Here is a 14574-nt window from a genome sequence, read left to right as displayed (position 1 = left end):
TGCCAGATAGCCTGATACACACATCAGCAAACAACAGGGACCCTGTCTAAACAAGGCATAAAGCAAGAACCAAATACTGAGGCTGTCCTCTGACCTCCACATGCAGGTTGAGCCATATACGTGTACAAGAACACAAATGCACACACACGTGCATGAGCACACACACACACACACAACCTTCCACACAAAGAAATAGTCGTCAGAGCACATGTCACTCCAGGTCAGAAGGTGAAGGTGGTACAGAGGCTAATCAGAAGGAGAAGGGGTTGCTCATGGTTGGCCCAGACCATTCATCACCGTCAAACTACCTCAGCTCAATGGCCACATATTTCATAAAGTCGTTACTGAGGGGACACCTTTCAGAGTGTTTATTAGCTTTTTCTCTAAATCTCCAGTCACTTCTGCAGTTGTTTACTGAAACACTGAAGCTGGTTAAAGACTCCTTAATCCAGGCAGGAAGACCAGACAGCCAACTCAAGACAGATCTGATGCCAGGTGGCCACTGGCCTGGCTGACATTTCTCCCGCATACCATACAGCCTTGCAACTTGGCCGCACACTTAGGAAAAGAATCGTCTGGCCTAGCCTCCTCCCCATGTCTGAAGGCTGCAATGATGCTATTTGGCTGACAGACGCATATTTTTGTTTCTCATCTGGATACAATGACCGGGGAAGGAAATTAAGCCAAGGTAATGGAATTAACAAACTTGGTCAAGAAGAAGTCAATCAAGTAGAGATGGAAAAGAAACAAACAGGAAGAAATGGTGTGCCCGGTCATCACATAGATGAGCAGATGGCACCCAAGGCGATGCTACAGAAGAACAAAGACACTCTAGAAGGGTATTGGCTGATGTGTAATGGAAGAATTCTGAGTTCAAGCTCTATCCAGAATTCTTTCCCAAGGTAAGTAACAGCACGGTTTAGCACATGGTTATTTAGAAAATCCCCTTAAAAAAAAACCCTCTCACCAGAGCCAGAAGACAGAGGGATTTACTTTCCACATCCCTCTGGTGCTTCTCAACTTTGCACACTTGTACCTGTGAGTTAACTACTTAAAAGTGTCCAAACAAAAGAATAAAGATGAAATTTTAAAAATTAAAGCTAATGTTCTCTCCAGGAAAAAGATAAGCAGCACATAGCTATTCAGAGACATCCATTCCTCCAGACATTGACGAGTCGAAATTAAAGCACAGAGCCCGCGCATCCTCTGCTGCACTGAGTTGCAAAGAGCATTTGCTTGTTAACGGGCAGAAAGAGGTTTCTGTGAGAGAGCTGACCTTTCTCTGAACATTTCCCAACATTTTCTGAACCCTAAGAACCCAGCAGATGCTCAGCTTGAGTTCTCATCTTACCTTTACTGTCTCGAAAAAAACCAAAAAAAAGAAAAACTTAATCCCCAACAAACAATCATGTTAACCAGTCAAATAAACCACCTGCATGGTGATGTTTGTTTCCCATAATGCACAAGTTTAAATAAATAAATAAAAGTTTCTTTAAAAACATTAAAAAGAAAAATCACCCACCTCTGAAATAAACTCTTCAACAAGGAGCCGGTAGAGGGCACTGGCGGGGTCCCGCAGCTCTTCGCTGTATTGCTCCCCCAGAAGGTGGATGCTGAATTCAGCTATCTGTTCCACAGCAGGCTGTGTGGGCCCCTCTGTCACCTCCTCAATTTCATTGCTGATCTGGATTTAGAAAGAATAATAAATATCCGTATTTATTTATTCAGTCAATAAATATTTACTGATTACCCTCAGTGTTCCAGATACATTTAATGATAACTTTTTATGTAGTATTTAATTTTTACAATAAATTGAATAACTTTTAGGATATACATGAATGTTATAATCACTATACAATTGTATATTGTTTCAGCACACATTGATGAGGAAGAGCAAGCATATTTCCATAGGAAACTATCAAGATGAGTAAGAAAATAGTTGAACATTCTATAATTTCATCAAAACATGGCTTACAGAGATAGTTCTCAAATATTTTGATTCAAAAATCCATTTAGACTTTGAAAATAACTCAGCAACTCAGGAAAGTTTTATTGATAAGTATTGTAACTCTAAATATTTACCAACAAACTTTTCATTCAAAAGATAAATTTGAAAAACATATACTAATTCATTTAAAAACAACAGTGTAGTTGAGTATAGTGGTACATGCTTTTAGCTCCAACACTGAGAGGCAGAGGCAGGTAGATCACTCTGAGTTCAAGGACAGCCTGGTCTACATGGTGAGCTTCAAGCCAGCCAAGGCTGCATAGGGACACCCTGTCTCAAATATAATAATAATAGCAGAGTAAGCAAATTTCATGCAAAAGTCAACAACACATACTATAAAGCTGAAAATAGTGGGAAAGTGACATTGTTTATACTTCTGTAAATTCCTGAATGTCTGGCTTAATACAATATGGCTGAATTCTCATGTTTATTTCTGTATTAAATTAATCACAATGTACTATTCTAACAAAAGCAACATGAAGAAAATCTGGGCATATAAATATGTATTAGAGAAAAGGAAACAGAACAATAATCTTTTCTGATAACTGGGAATATTCTGTAATGATACTACACCAGCTTAAAAACAGGTCATTCCTTAAACAATAATTGCCGTTGATCAAAACCACGACAAATTTTGTGCTCCATTCTGTGATATTAAAACGTAAGTCTAGCATTTGACTAGCATGTTCAAGACCCTGGGTTCAATCACAGAAATCACACACACACACACACACACACACATACACACACACACAATCAGAAGCTGGTGTGGTAGTGTGCGTCTATATTCCCACAATCAGAAGGCTGAGTGAGGCTGGACAAACACCAACAGTTCAAGATCAGCCTGGGCCTCATAGTGAGTTACAAGAGCTACAGAGTGAAGACCCAAGATGCCATCTCAAAAAGAAAAAAAGAAAAGAAAATAATTCCAGTGGCCAAAGCTGATATAACATGGGCAAAAAAATTAATATTGAATTATAACACAAATAACAAACTATAAGTCTACTCATATGAATCAAGGACTGAATAAATGAAGGTATCAATAGTTTCTTTCACAAGTTTACTTAATAAATCTAGAAGGAATGAGGGAATTCTAGCATTACTACTAGAACACTACAGTAATAGTTGCTGTATGCAGTGCATTTAAATGAGCCCATTCAAGGCGAGTGCCTCCACTGTACATACAGAAACATGGGGAGGGTGCACAAGCAGCCTGAAGATGCTGAGCGAGCCCATGGCCTGGCTGAGACTAGACACACCGGGTGTGGTCTTTCCTTTGCCCTGTACACCTTTCATCTGATGGCTATCAGAAGCCTATCAAGTTTCAGAACAGGAAAGAACCTTGACGATCACCCCCATTCCCTCTGGTGACTGAATTCTCTCCACGACATCCCTGCAAAAAGGCTGCCCCTCTCCACTTAAAGAGCTGCCGTCAGAAACAGACATGCTTTTCAGAGCAGGCTCGCAAGCTTTCAAAACGCTGCCAAAGTTGGGAAAGTAAACCCAAACTGCCTCCCTATAAGTTCCATTATTGATAAAGGTTGTGTGCTCTGGCTCACAAGAAAACTACAATCACAGAGGGCCTTTCACAGATGCCAGGAAGCTATCAAACTTCCTCTGACTCGCCACTGGCTCCTCTCCTCCTGACATTTCCACTGACCTTAAATTTACCTCAGAGTGTGGCATCCATACATGAGTTCTAATTAAGATATGGTAGCACTATCACCTACTTAACAGAGAGTTTATATTTTTATTAATGCAATCTAATATTACATGACCATTTACTACATTTGGGTATTTTTCCAGTAAAGAACCTTCTATTTCCTGCTCAGTAATGTTGAGACGACTAATGACAAAACTTGTTATGTGTGTGGAGTTTTATACAGACTGCCTTTCTGTTTATTAAATTTCATCTTGGGGTTGGAGAGATGGATCAGCAGCTAAGGGCATTTACTACCTTGTAGAGGGCTGGGTTTAGTTCCTGGCACCCATGTGAAGCAACTCACAACCACTTGTAAGTCCAGTCCCAGGGGACCTGGTGCATTGCTCTGCTCCACAGGCCCCTTCACACACATGAATGTAAAGCACACACATACAAATTCACACACACACACACACACACACAATTTTTAAAATAAATATATCAGGCTGGAGAGATGGCTCAGCAGTTAGGAGCACTGCCTGCTCTTCCAGAGGTCCTGAGTTCAATTCCCAGAAACCACATGGTGGCTCACAACCATCTGTAATGAGATCTGGTGCCCTCTTCTGGTGTGCAGGCATATATGCAGACAGAATACTGCATATACATAATTAATAAATAAGTCTTTTATAAATAAATAAATTTATCTTTAAATTTCATCAGAGTAAACTGGACAGAGACTTCTACTTCTAATATTTTTATTTAAAATATACTTAGTAACCTTAACTCTGAAGAACACCTAAAATGCTGATTGCTTTAATGTTTTAAAAACCTAGGTGGTATTTAAGACAGTAAAAAACAGAAACAAAGATACCAAGATGTCAAGATGTTCAAACAGAAATTACAAGACACCAGAAAGACAATTTCATATAGATGGTGTCACCTTCCATGAAGCAGATACTATTCCTTCATGGCATAAGCTGTAATTTTAAAGACCACAAAAGGTTAAAGTACCAACTAGAAGCCCTGTCCTTGTTGAAAGTCAAATCCATAGCAGGGGTTCTTAAATCTCTGGAAACATTTGACAAAACATTAGAAAAGATTGAAGGAAGAACTGAAGAAGAGAAAAGAACTGGATAGATACAACATTGAGTTCCAACAAAGAAAAAAAAGTTACTGAAATAAAATGAAGACCCCTGGTGGGGAAATGAGGCAGTCAGGCTTACAACTGCTCATGAGAGGTAATAGCTAAGACAGTCTCGGAATTTATATTAAACATAATGCTTCACACTAAGTAGATATAACAAACTCAAAACACAATAAGTAACTCGTCTTTTCTGTACTCTGCTTTCTGGAACTCTGCAGGCTCGGGGTCTGTACAGATGGAAGGCAGTGTGAAGCGAGTCCACATGGGGCGTTGATCTAACAACGTGTGTTCACATTAGGGGTCTAGGCTATATTGTGGGAATCTGAAATTATTCTAAATGTTTTATCATCATTGTGTCTGATACGGTGACAACCTGAGGTCACTGGCGTTGTTACTCCAGCAGTTCTGCAGCACCGTGAGTGACACCCACATAAAGAGACTCTTTCCAGTAGACTTACTAACTAGACACATGTGTTCTGACTGTCCCACTAGCTTGCTCGTCCTCTCCCCGGTCTAATCCAGAAGAAGGCCTGAATTTTCTTCAAGTCTATGAGAGCTGAGAAGGGTAAGGAAGCAGTGCAAGAAGTCTGAAGCTAACCGAGGTTGATTTGTGAGCTTTAAGGCAAAAAGCCACACCTATAATATAGAAGGGCAGGTTATTTAACAGTATGGGAAGTCTCCGTCACTGAAATGAAGCAAAGGAAGGAAAGGAAAGGAATCCAAGCTGGAGGAGGGGGAGTTAAGACACGGTGTGCGTTTACAAACGATGTGGCTATATGTGTGTGCACAAACATGGAAGACACCTGCAGAATAACTGCTAGAGCTCACAATCAAAGTCAGTAAAGTTGCCGTCTACAAAATTAACCAACAAAAGCCAGCAGTACTTTAAAACGAATAATAACTTTGTTGCAGAAGGCAGCCTCATTCTTAACAGTTACCAAAAATTCAAATTCTTAGGAATATATTTACTTAAGGAAGTGAAGGAGCTCTACAATGAAATTATAAAACACCAAAGAGGATGATGCACACACAACGAGGAAAAATATCCAATGTTTATGGACTATGAGAATTAATATTGCTAAAATTCTGTACTCCCTAAAGAAATTTCAGGCTTAATATAATCTCCATCAAAATACTGGTGTTTTTCATAAAACCATAAAAAAATTTCAGAATCAAAAAATACCCTAAATAGCCACAGAAGTCTGGAGCAAAAAGACAAAAATTGGGTCACAGGACCAACTTTGAAACAAACTACAAAGGTGCAATAATCAGAAAGCATGGACCAAACACAAAAACAAACATATAAACCCATGGAACAAATACAAATTAGTCCATTCCTTTATGACCACTTGAATTTTGGCAAGTCCCAAAAACATATAAGAAAGAAAACTGCATCAATAAAGTGTTTCGGGGAAACTGCATGTCATTATGCCAAAGAACAAAACTCCATCATGCATAAAATCAATTCAAAATTGGGCAAAAGCCTAATGTAACTAGCCTGGACTAAGAAACTCCTAGGAGAAACTTGGAGAAAACCATTGGAGACATCTGTATAGACCAGTGTTTTTATGAGATCCTGAAGTGCAGGCTACAGATGTAGACTAATGGCCTTAACATCCAACAAAGGAGCTACCAGACAGCAAAGTAAGCAATGATGAGAACGAAGAAACAACCTACAGGATGCACTGACTACTGCCAAGCACTGGGCTGAGCTCCTGGAGCTTACTTAGTTGAAGAGAGGGAGGAGAGACCATACGAGCAAGAGGTGTCAAGATCATGATTGGAAAAACCACAGAGACAGCTGACCTGAGCTAGTGGGAGCTCATGGAGTCCAGACTGATAGCTGGGGTTCTTGCATGGAACCCAACTAAGCTCTCTGAATGTGGGTGATAGTTATCTATTGGAGGGCCACTGGAAGTGGGGCCAGGACTTATCCTGGGTGCATGAACTGACTTGTGGGAGCTCATTCACTATGGTAGGATACCTTGCTCAGCCTTGATACAGGGAGGAAGGGCTTGGTCCTGCCTCAATATGGATACTAGACTTTGTTGACTCTCCAAAGGAGGCCTTACCTCCTCTGAGGAGTGAAGGGGGTCGGGAGAAGGGGAGGAAGGGGAAACTGGGGCTAATATGTAAAACCAAAAATAAATAAATAAAAATAAATTAAGCAGAAAAAAAGAAAGAACATGCAGAATAGGAGAAAATATCCGCACTCCATACATTTGATTATGGATCGATATTTAAAGTTTATAAAGAGCTCAAGCAACTCCACAGCAACAAGACAAAATAGTCTGACTTTAAACAAGCCGAGCAACTGAACAGATGTTTCTTCAGGGAAAATACATAAATACTGACCAAGGAAGAGAAGGAGGCAAACGGAACTCCTCCCCCTGACTTCACATCAGTTATAATGTCCACACTAAGAAGGAAGAATGTAAGGTAACCAAACCTCACCTTTCTGAAGAATGTCTTCATCATTTGCTCCTTAATAAATAAGTCACAATACAATGAGTCCTTAAGTTTTTTTTTTAATTCAGAATTTAAGGGGGAAAAAGTTATGGTTGTGTGTGTGTGTGTGTGTGTGTGTGTGTGTGTGTGTGTGTGTGTGTGCGCGCGCAGTGGTATGTGTGTGCTGACGTGTGTGGGATATGTGCCTGTGTGTACACAGGTCTGCACGTGCATGTGCAGGGAAGCCAGAGGTTGACAGCAGGTGCCTTCCTCAACTGCTCACCGTTTCTCTCACTGAGGGAGAGTGTTTCACAAAACCCAGGACTCATAGATTCAGTTACTCTAGCCTGCCAGCTTTGGCTGAGGAGCCAGCTCTGGGATACAGGGGGCTGCGGTGGCTGCCTGCCTTTCTGTGAGGGTGATAAGGTCAGGCTGCCTGCCTTTCTATGTGGAAGATACAAGCAGGTTGCAAGGCTGCCTAGCTCTCTATGGGGGTGATGCAGGCGGGCTGTGTGACTGTCTGGCTTTCTATTGGGGTGATACAGGCAGACTCCCTGACAGCCTGCCTTTCTGTGATGATACACGAGGACTTCTGTGCCTGTCTAGCTTTCTGTGAGGGTGAAACAGCAGGCTGCCGTGCCTGCGTGGTTGTAGATGAGAGTGATACAGATGGACCGTGATGGCTGCCTGGCTTCCTAAGTGGGCACTGGGGATTTGAATTCATTTCTTACTTCTGCATCTCTAGTGTTCCCTCTACTGAGCCATCTCCCAACCCAGAACTGAACACACCTTTCAATAATTTGCTTCCATCTGCCTGGGCAGGGTACACTCCTTTATTCCCCCTGTACTCTTTGGTAGTGGACCCTCATCTCTAGGTGCCTTTAGTAGACAGGCTCCTGTTGATGGGGGTGCATTTAAAAGGCGCAAGCACTTTCAGAATTTTAAAGCGAATAAAATCTATTTCCTTTCTCTCAAAGGATGTTAAGGCCCAGTCTGCTAAGGGCTAGAAGGTCATTTGTTTATCAGCCTGAGAGGTTCTCAGAAATCCTCTATCAAAAATTTACCAATTAGACAGACTTATTCAGCTCTTCCAAGGGACATCAGACATCTGAATTGCTGGATTTAGAATTCATAATATTTTTCAGAGCCACGCACTGTGTGAAGTCCTGTGTAGTCTAGAAATGGAATAAACACTGTTAATAACCCACATCCTCCATGTTAGAAAGCAACAAAGCAGAGCTGGACTTACGCTCTCCTCTGGCGACACCACACTGCTCTCTGAGGCCACCCCTGGATACGAAGCACTGGGAACAGTACCTAAGCAGAGAACAAAACACACATGGCATTAGTCCTTGAGTAATCCAGAATTCACATCAGGAATTAAAGACTTACTTCAAAAGTCATTCTTAGAAGTCCTTTGCTTTCTTATACTGAGGGTTTTTTTAGTTATAAACTCAAGAGACATTTGTAGAGGCTTCCTAGAATCTTAATAATTATGATTCACTAAACGAGTAGGTTTTTTGTTTATTTAGTGTGTCAGGCTCTAATATAGATATGAAGATACAAAAAGAAAGTCTCTATTTCTCGGGATATCTAGTTAGCAAAGGAAACAGGCACCAAAGTTCATAAATATGCTTGACTTATGAAACTGTAGCTTGGCCATTATTTAACAACCATCAAAATGGAGCCGCATCATGCTATTCTATTTTTGTATCTGCTCAAAATTTCTAACAAAAAGAAGTTTATACTTTTTATTAAAAATAATAAAGGCTTGGCTGTATCCTTTGGTAGAGTACCTCCCTAGTATGAAAAATGCCTTTGGGTTCAATCCCTAGCAAAAAGAAAGAAGAAGGAAAGAGAAGAAAAGAAGAAAGGAATGGGGAAGGAGTGGTGAGAAAGGAGACAGGAAGAAACAGGGAGAGAAAGAGACTGACTAATTTACAAGAAATACAGAACTTGGGACTGGAGAGATGCATCAGCAGTTAGATTACTTCCTGTTCATCCAGAGGACCCTAGTTTGGTTCCTAACACCCACATCACACAGCCTGTAACTCCAGTTCCAGAGGATCTGACACTGCACTTGGTCCGATACCCTCTCTGACCTCCCCAGGCAATACATACACTTTGCATACAGACACACACACACACAGACCACACACACACGAGAGAGAGAGACAGAGACAGAGACAAAGACACACAAGAAACAAAATTAAATTTTAAAAAGTCTAAATTAAAAATTATGAAAATCTTTTAAACTTTAAAAAGAATACAGAGCTTAAAGGATGTTCTACACCCCCGGATGTGTCAGGAAACCCTTGTACTGGAACAGTCACACAAAGTTGAAGGTTCTACCTTCAACCTAAGTGTCTGTCTTAAAATAATTCATGCATCACACTCATGTTTTAAGGTATTTTCTGACTCTTAAAGTACACACAGCATAATATCATGAACCAAGTAAAAAATATTTTTTTCTTGAGCAATACAAAAATAGAGGGGGAACTGATATTTATAAAATGTGAGCCAAAAACCTATACTTGCTTAAAAAACCGTCTTAACTCATCAATAGCTAGGAAATAAAGGTGAATGAAAGCAAAAAAGCATACCTGTAAATGTTGAGGTATCACCAGCAGGAACCGGGGATGACAACTCAGGCCTAGAAGGGGAAAAATGCAGGTATTTAAAATTACAGAAACCTGGGAAAGTATTATAAAATTTGGAACTTGGGTTCTATGGTGGTTTGAAAGAAACTGGTCCCCAAAGAGAGTGGCACTGTATGGAGGTGCGGTTTTGTCGGAGTAGGGGTGGCCTTGTAAGATGAAGTATGTCACTGTAGGGGGGGGGTGGGCTTTGGGGTCTCCTTTTAGACTCAGTGTGGCAGACAGTTTGCCTCCTGCTGCCTATGGATCAAGATGTAGAACTCTCTGCTCCTTCAGTAGCGCCATGTCTGCCTGTGTGCTACCATGTTCCACCATCATGATGAACTAAACCGCTGAAACTGTGAGCTACCCCAATTAAACATTTTCCTTTATAAGAGGTGCAGGTCATGGGGTCTCTTCACAACAATAGAAACCGTAGCTAAGACAGGTTTCCAAAGGAATTCTTTAGCCAAATAAGGGTTCCCACGCCAACATACAAAGCTGTAAAGTAAAAAAAAAAAGTTATAACTTCATAACTTACTTATGTTGTATTTATTGATGCCTCATCAACATAGCCATCCTATATAAAGAACCTTCCTAGTTATAGCTCATTGCCCATTTTTTTTTCCTCCAGGTAAAATCATTATGTGAAACTATTCTGTTGCCTACGTTATCTTTGTCCCCACCCGCTTAATCCTCTAGAATGTATCATCGGTATAGAAGTCTTGCACTCATTCGACAGTTAGATTAAGTGATATTATACAGCTAGAAACTTTCCTTATTCCCAATGGCCACACTCCAGGTATTCAGTGTTCACATGTGGCTAATGGCCATCACATTAGACAAGACAATTAAGAGCATTTGCAGCATCACAGAAGGGTCTGTTTGAGAATCTAAACTCCAGGCTCAGAACACAGTTCAATGGAAGAGTATATGCCTAGCATGTTTATGGCTCCAGCCTTGATCCTAATCTCTACAATTAAAGGGATGGGAAGATAATAAGAAGAACTTCACAAGATTAAAAACTTGCCTACCATATCCCTTTCGTTTTCCAATGTCTAAAACTTTAAAAGGGTATTTTTATAGGGTTAAGGATGTAGTTCAGTTGGTCGAGAGCTTGCCTAGCACACATGAAGCCCTGTGCTCACTCACCAGTACCATATTAACTAGGTATGGGAGTTCTTGCCTGCAACCATAACTCTCAGTGTAAGATTTGAAGGAACATTAGTATAAACCATGGTAATAAAACATTTGTGATTGAAGGTAAAGCAGAGGCATGTTCTCCACACCCTCAGGAACACATAGAAAATCAGAGAAACTGATTTTTAAAGTATCTCACCAGAAAGATTATTCCAGTTTTAAAAACACCATCTGACAGAGTAACTTATTAAAATCATTATACGAAACCTATCCTTATTCGTTGGTTAGAACATTTCTACCTGACATCACTTACTAAATGAGTAATCACTAGAAGAACTTAAAGTCATATGACATCTGGACAAGTGATTTAGATAAGTACAGGAAGGCCTCGGTAACAGAAACCATCAAGAGGCATCTTGGGTTACAGGATGTGAAGGGAAAATAAAATGAGGTTCAGAGGCATTTAGAATACATATTAGCATAATCAAACCTGAAGAGGTCCCTCAGTTACCCACAGGCAATACCTTCGTGCACAGACAGAAATAATAACTGATTAGTAATTATTAATTATTACTATAGTAATAATTTGGGAGGCAAATTCACCAAAGTCAGTCCGAACTGCTCAATGCAGGAGAGCAATGTGTATGCTAACATGTGCAGTGCCAGTGTAGATGGATGTGTGTGCAGTGCCAGTGTAGACCTATGTGTGTGCAGTGCCAGTGTAGGCAGATTGTGTGTAGTGCCAGTGTAGACGGATGTGTATGTGCAGTGCCAGTGTAGACCGATGTGTGTGCAGTACCAGTGTAGACCAATGTATGTGCAGTGCCAGTGTAGATGGATGTGTGTGCAGTACCAGTGTAGACCTATGTGTGTGCAGTGCCAGTGTAGACAGATTGTGTGTAGTGCCAGTGTAGACGGATGTGTATGTGCAGTGCCAGTGTAGACCGATGTGTGTGCAGTACCAGTGTAGACCTATGTGTGTGCAGTGCCAGTGTAGACAGATGTTTGTGCAGTGCCAGTGTAGATGGATGTGTATGTGCAGTGCCAGTGTAGACAGATGTGTGTGCAGTACCAGTGTAGACCAATGTATGTGCAGTGCCAGTGTAGATGGATGTGTGTGCAGTACCAGTGTAGACAGATGTGTGTGCAGTACCAGTGTAGACCTATGTGTGTGCAGTACCAGTGTAGACAGATGTGTGTGCAGTGCCAGTGTAGACCTATGTGTGTGCAGTGCCAGTGTAGACAGATGTGTGTGTAGTGCCAGTGTAGATGGATGTGTATGTGCAGTGCCAGTGTAGACAGATGTGTGTGTAGTGCCAGTGTAGATGGATGTGTATGTGCAGTGCCAGTGTAGACAGATGTGTGTGCAGTGCCAGTATAGACTGATGTGTGTGCAGTGAACATGTGCAGTGCCAGTGTAGACCGATGTGTGTTGCTGCTGAGACAATTAAACAGTAGAATAAACACTTTACAGAGTGAAAGGTAATTTTACCAGAGATTATAATCTGAATATTGAGACTCAGATGGGTGTGGGTTTAAATCCTAAAATGCACTCCTTGCTCAGCTGGGTTGTCTAAAGTTATTTAAACTGATTTGTTGTATATTTTTTAAAATATATATATATATATATATATATATATATATATATATATATATATATATATAGTAAATGCTCCATAACTTGGAGACACAGCTTGATCTCGAGGGCTAAGCACAGGCTGATTATGAAGACTCGAGTGAGGCAGCTTAATCTTGGTCTTTGAAGAGCAGCAAGTAGCTAGTCACTTGTCTAGCAGAGAAGAGGGACACGGTCTAACTTTTTTATTCTGAAAGCTATTTGGCTGCTGCACAGCAAGTGGATCAGTGAGAGAGAGAGAGACCCACTAGCAAACTTTGTACTGAAAGAACTGCTTACTGGTTGTAGGAATTGGGGAACTATGAGAAGACAGGCAAAGAAAAAGGTAATTGGAAACAGAAGAGAAACTAAAAAGCAAGAGTGATGGTGGCTGTGGGGAGAGGGATATTCATTTTTCTTTGAGGGTGTGGCCATCAGCAGCTGCCCACGCTCCTGCAGAAGATAGCACACCCATGTGCATATGAGCAGCACTAACTGGACAGCGGGGAGGAACTGAACAAGAGCTGGAAAGGGGTGTGCTGGAGGGGATTCAGGGAGAGCTGGAGGCAGAAGTGGGAAGAGGATGTGATCAAGCTATGCGTGATACATCAGTGAAATTCTCAAAGAATAAATGTTTTAATGTTTTAAAAAAATAGAGGACATATTACTTTAAAAATCAAAAATAAAAGAGAGGGAGGAGGGAGCGAGAGAGTGTGTGTGCACTGGGCAATAGAACGAAGAAGAGAAGCAAAGTAAGGCACCTTGGGTCCAGCAGATTGTGGATGTGAAGAAGATGGTTTCTCCAGCTCTGTCATTAGGATGGAAGTTTCACAAATAGACTAATAGCCAACAGGCCAAGAGGGAAAATAGGTCCCCCACAATGCCTAATCTCAAATCTTAACACAGACTCTGTGGCATCATGAGACAGATAAATGAGGCCACAAAGTTCACTCTCCTCCTGCCTGCCTGTGTTCTATTCAAAAACTCCTGTGTATATATTCCAACTATGTCTTGACTTTGTTGTGGAAGCTGGATGTCTGGATCCTGGCATGTTAAGTTAATTTTTTAACCTACTAGTGATTTACTATGTAGTCTCCCACATGTTGGTATACTATTGATATTCTGAAGATGACTGGAATTTAAACTTCAGTCACTATCCTCACCTTGTGAAGTCTGCTTTACATAACCGCTGCTTAGAAGCCAGAAATCATCCTGGCCTATGCCTAATGGACCAGACGTGAAGTACACTAACAGATCAATCTACGGTGTACTGTTTTCCTTCAAGACCATACTCATAAAGTCAATAAAATAATCCAAACAACTACCAAGCGTCTAACAACCTAACCCTCTCTAAGATAAACCTTTTTAGTGTCGGTGTTAGCCCTAAGCTCAGTAGCAGCAGGTCATTCTCATGAAGGCAGACTTCCATTGAATTATCCAGGAAGAAACGAGTCGGCTCCTGGTAAAGTCAGACAGTGAGTGAGCCTGGTGGCTATGGTGGTGCTCTGGGAAGGGAGATGGCCTCAGAGGAACAGCATTTGGGACTTACCCACAGGCCTGGTGCTTGCAGGAGCTGAAAAGACATAAAAAAGGAACGGCAGTGTAAGTGTTGGCATTCATGTGACACCCCTATGTTGCCAGGCGTCAGATGAGGAGGAAAGACATACCTGCTTGCAGCTTCCTTCGTGTAAGCCAGCTTCTGAAGAAAACAAAGACACGATGGCTGAGTTAATAGCAGTGATTGCACGGTGGGTAATAAGATCTACTCCACAGAGGTCACCAATGCCCTAACGAGCCAAAAGCTAGGCCACTAATCTCTAAGGACAAGCAAATCATGAATGCAGGTGTTGTGATTTTTAAAAAGTGGTGCAGGAGAGAAAGATGCTATGAGACAGAGTTCAGTGGAGAGGTTATTTTTATTGGGGAAAAGTGAATGGGAAA

At 41.1% G+C, this 14574-nt stretch overlaps 1 protein-coding gene across 1 annotated transcript in view; it reads right to left on the bottom strand.

The window, feature by feature from the left end:
* The window catches only part of Impg2 (interphotoreceptor matrix proteoglycan 2), a 68644-nt gene that overhangs the window by 40243 nt on the left and 13827 nt on the right, over window positions 1-14574 (bottom strand). Inside the window, exons 4-8 of the mRNA XM_075954401.1 lie at window positions 14301-14332; window positions 14183-14206; window positions 9846-9895; window positions 8492-8559; window positions 1523-1684 (exon numbers count right to left, since the gene is read on the bottom strand). Of these exons, the coding sequence (XP_075810516.1) occupies window positions 1523-1684; window positions 8492-8559; window positions 9846-9895; window positions 14183-14206; window positions 14301-14332 (336 nt within the window). The remainder of the gene's footprint in view (window positions 1-1522; window positions 1685-8491; window positions 8560-9845; window positions 9896-14182; window positions 14207-14300; window positions 14333-14574) is intronic.

The sequence above is a fragment of the Microtus pennsylvanicus genome, chromosome 1 (genome assembly GCF_037038515.1).
Source record: "Microtus pennsylvanicus isolate mMicPen1 chromosome 1, mMicPen1.hap1, whole genome shotgun sequence".
In the NCBI taxonomy this organism is placed as follows: domain Eukaryota; kingdom Metazoa; phylum Chordata; class Mammalia; order Rodentia; family Cricetidae; genus Microtus; species Microtus pennsylvanicus.
Note: the sequence above shows the minus strand (reverse complement) of the source record. Positions and strands in the feature narration are given on the sequence as shown.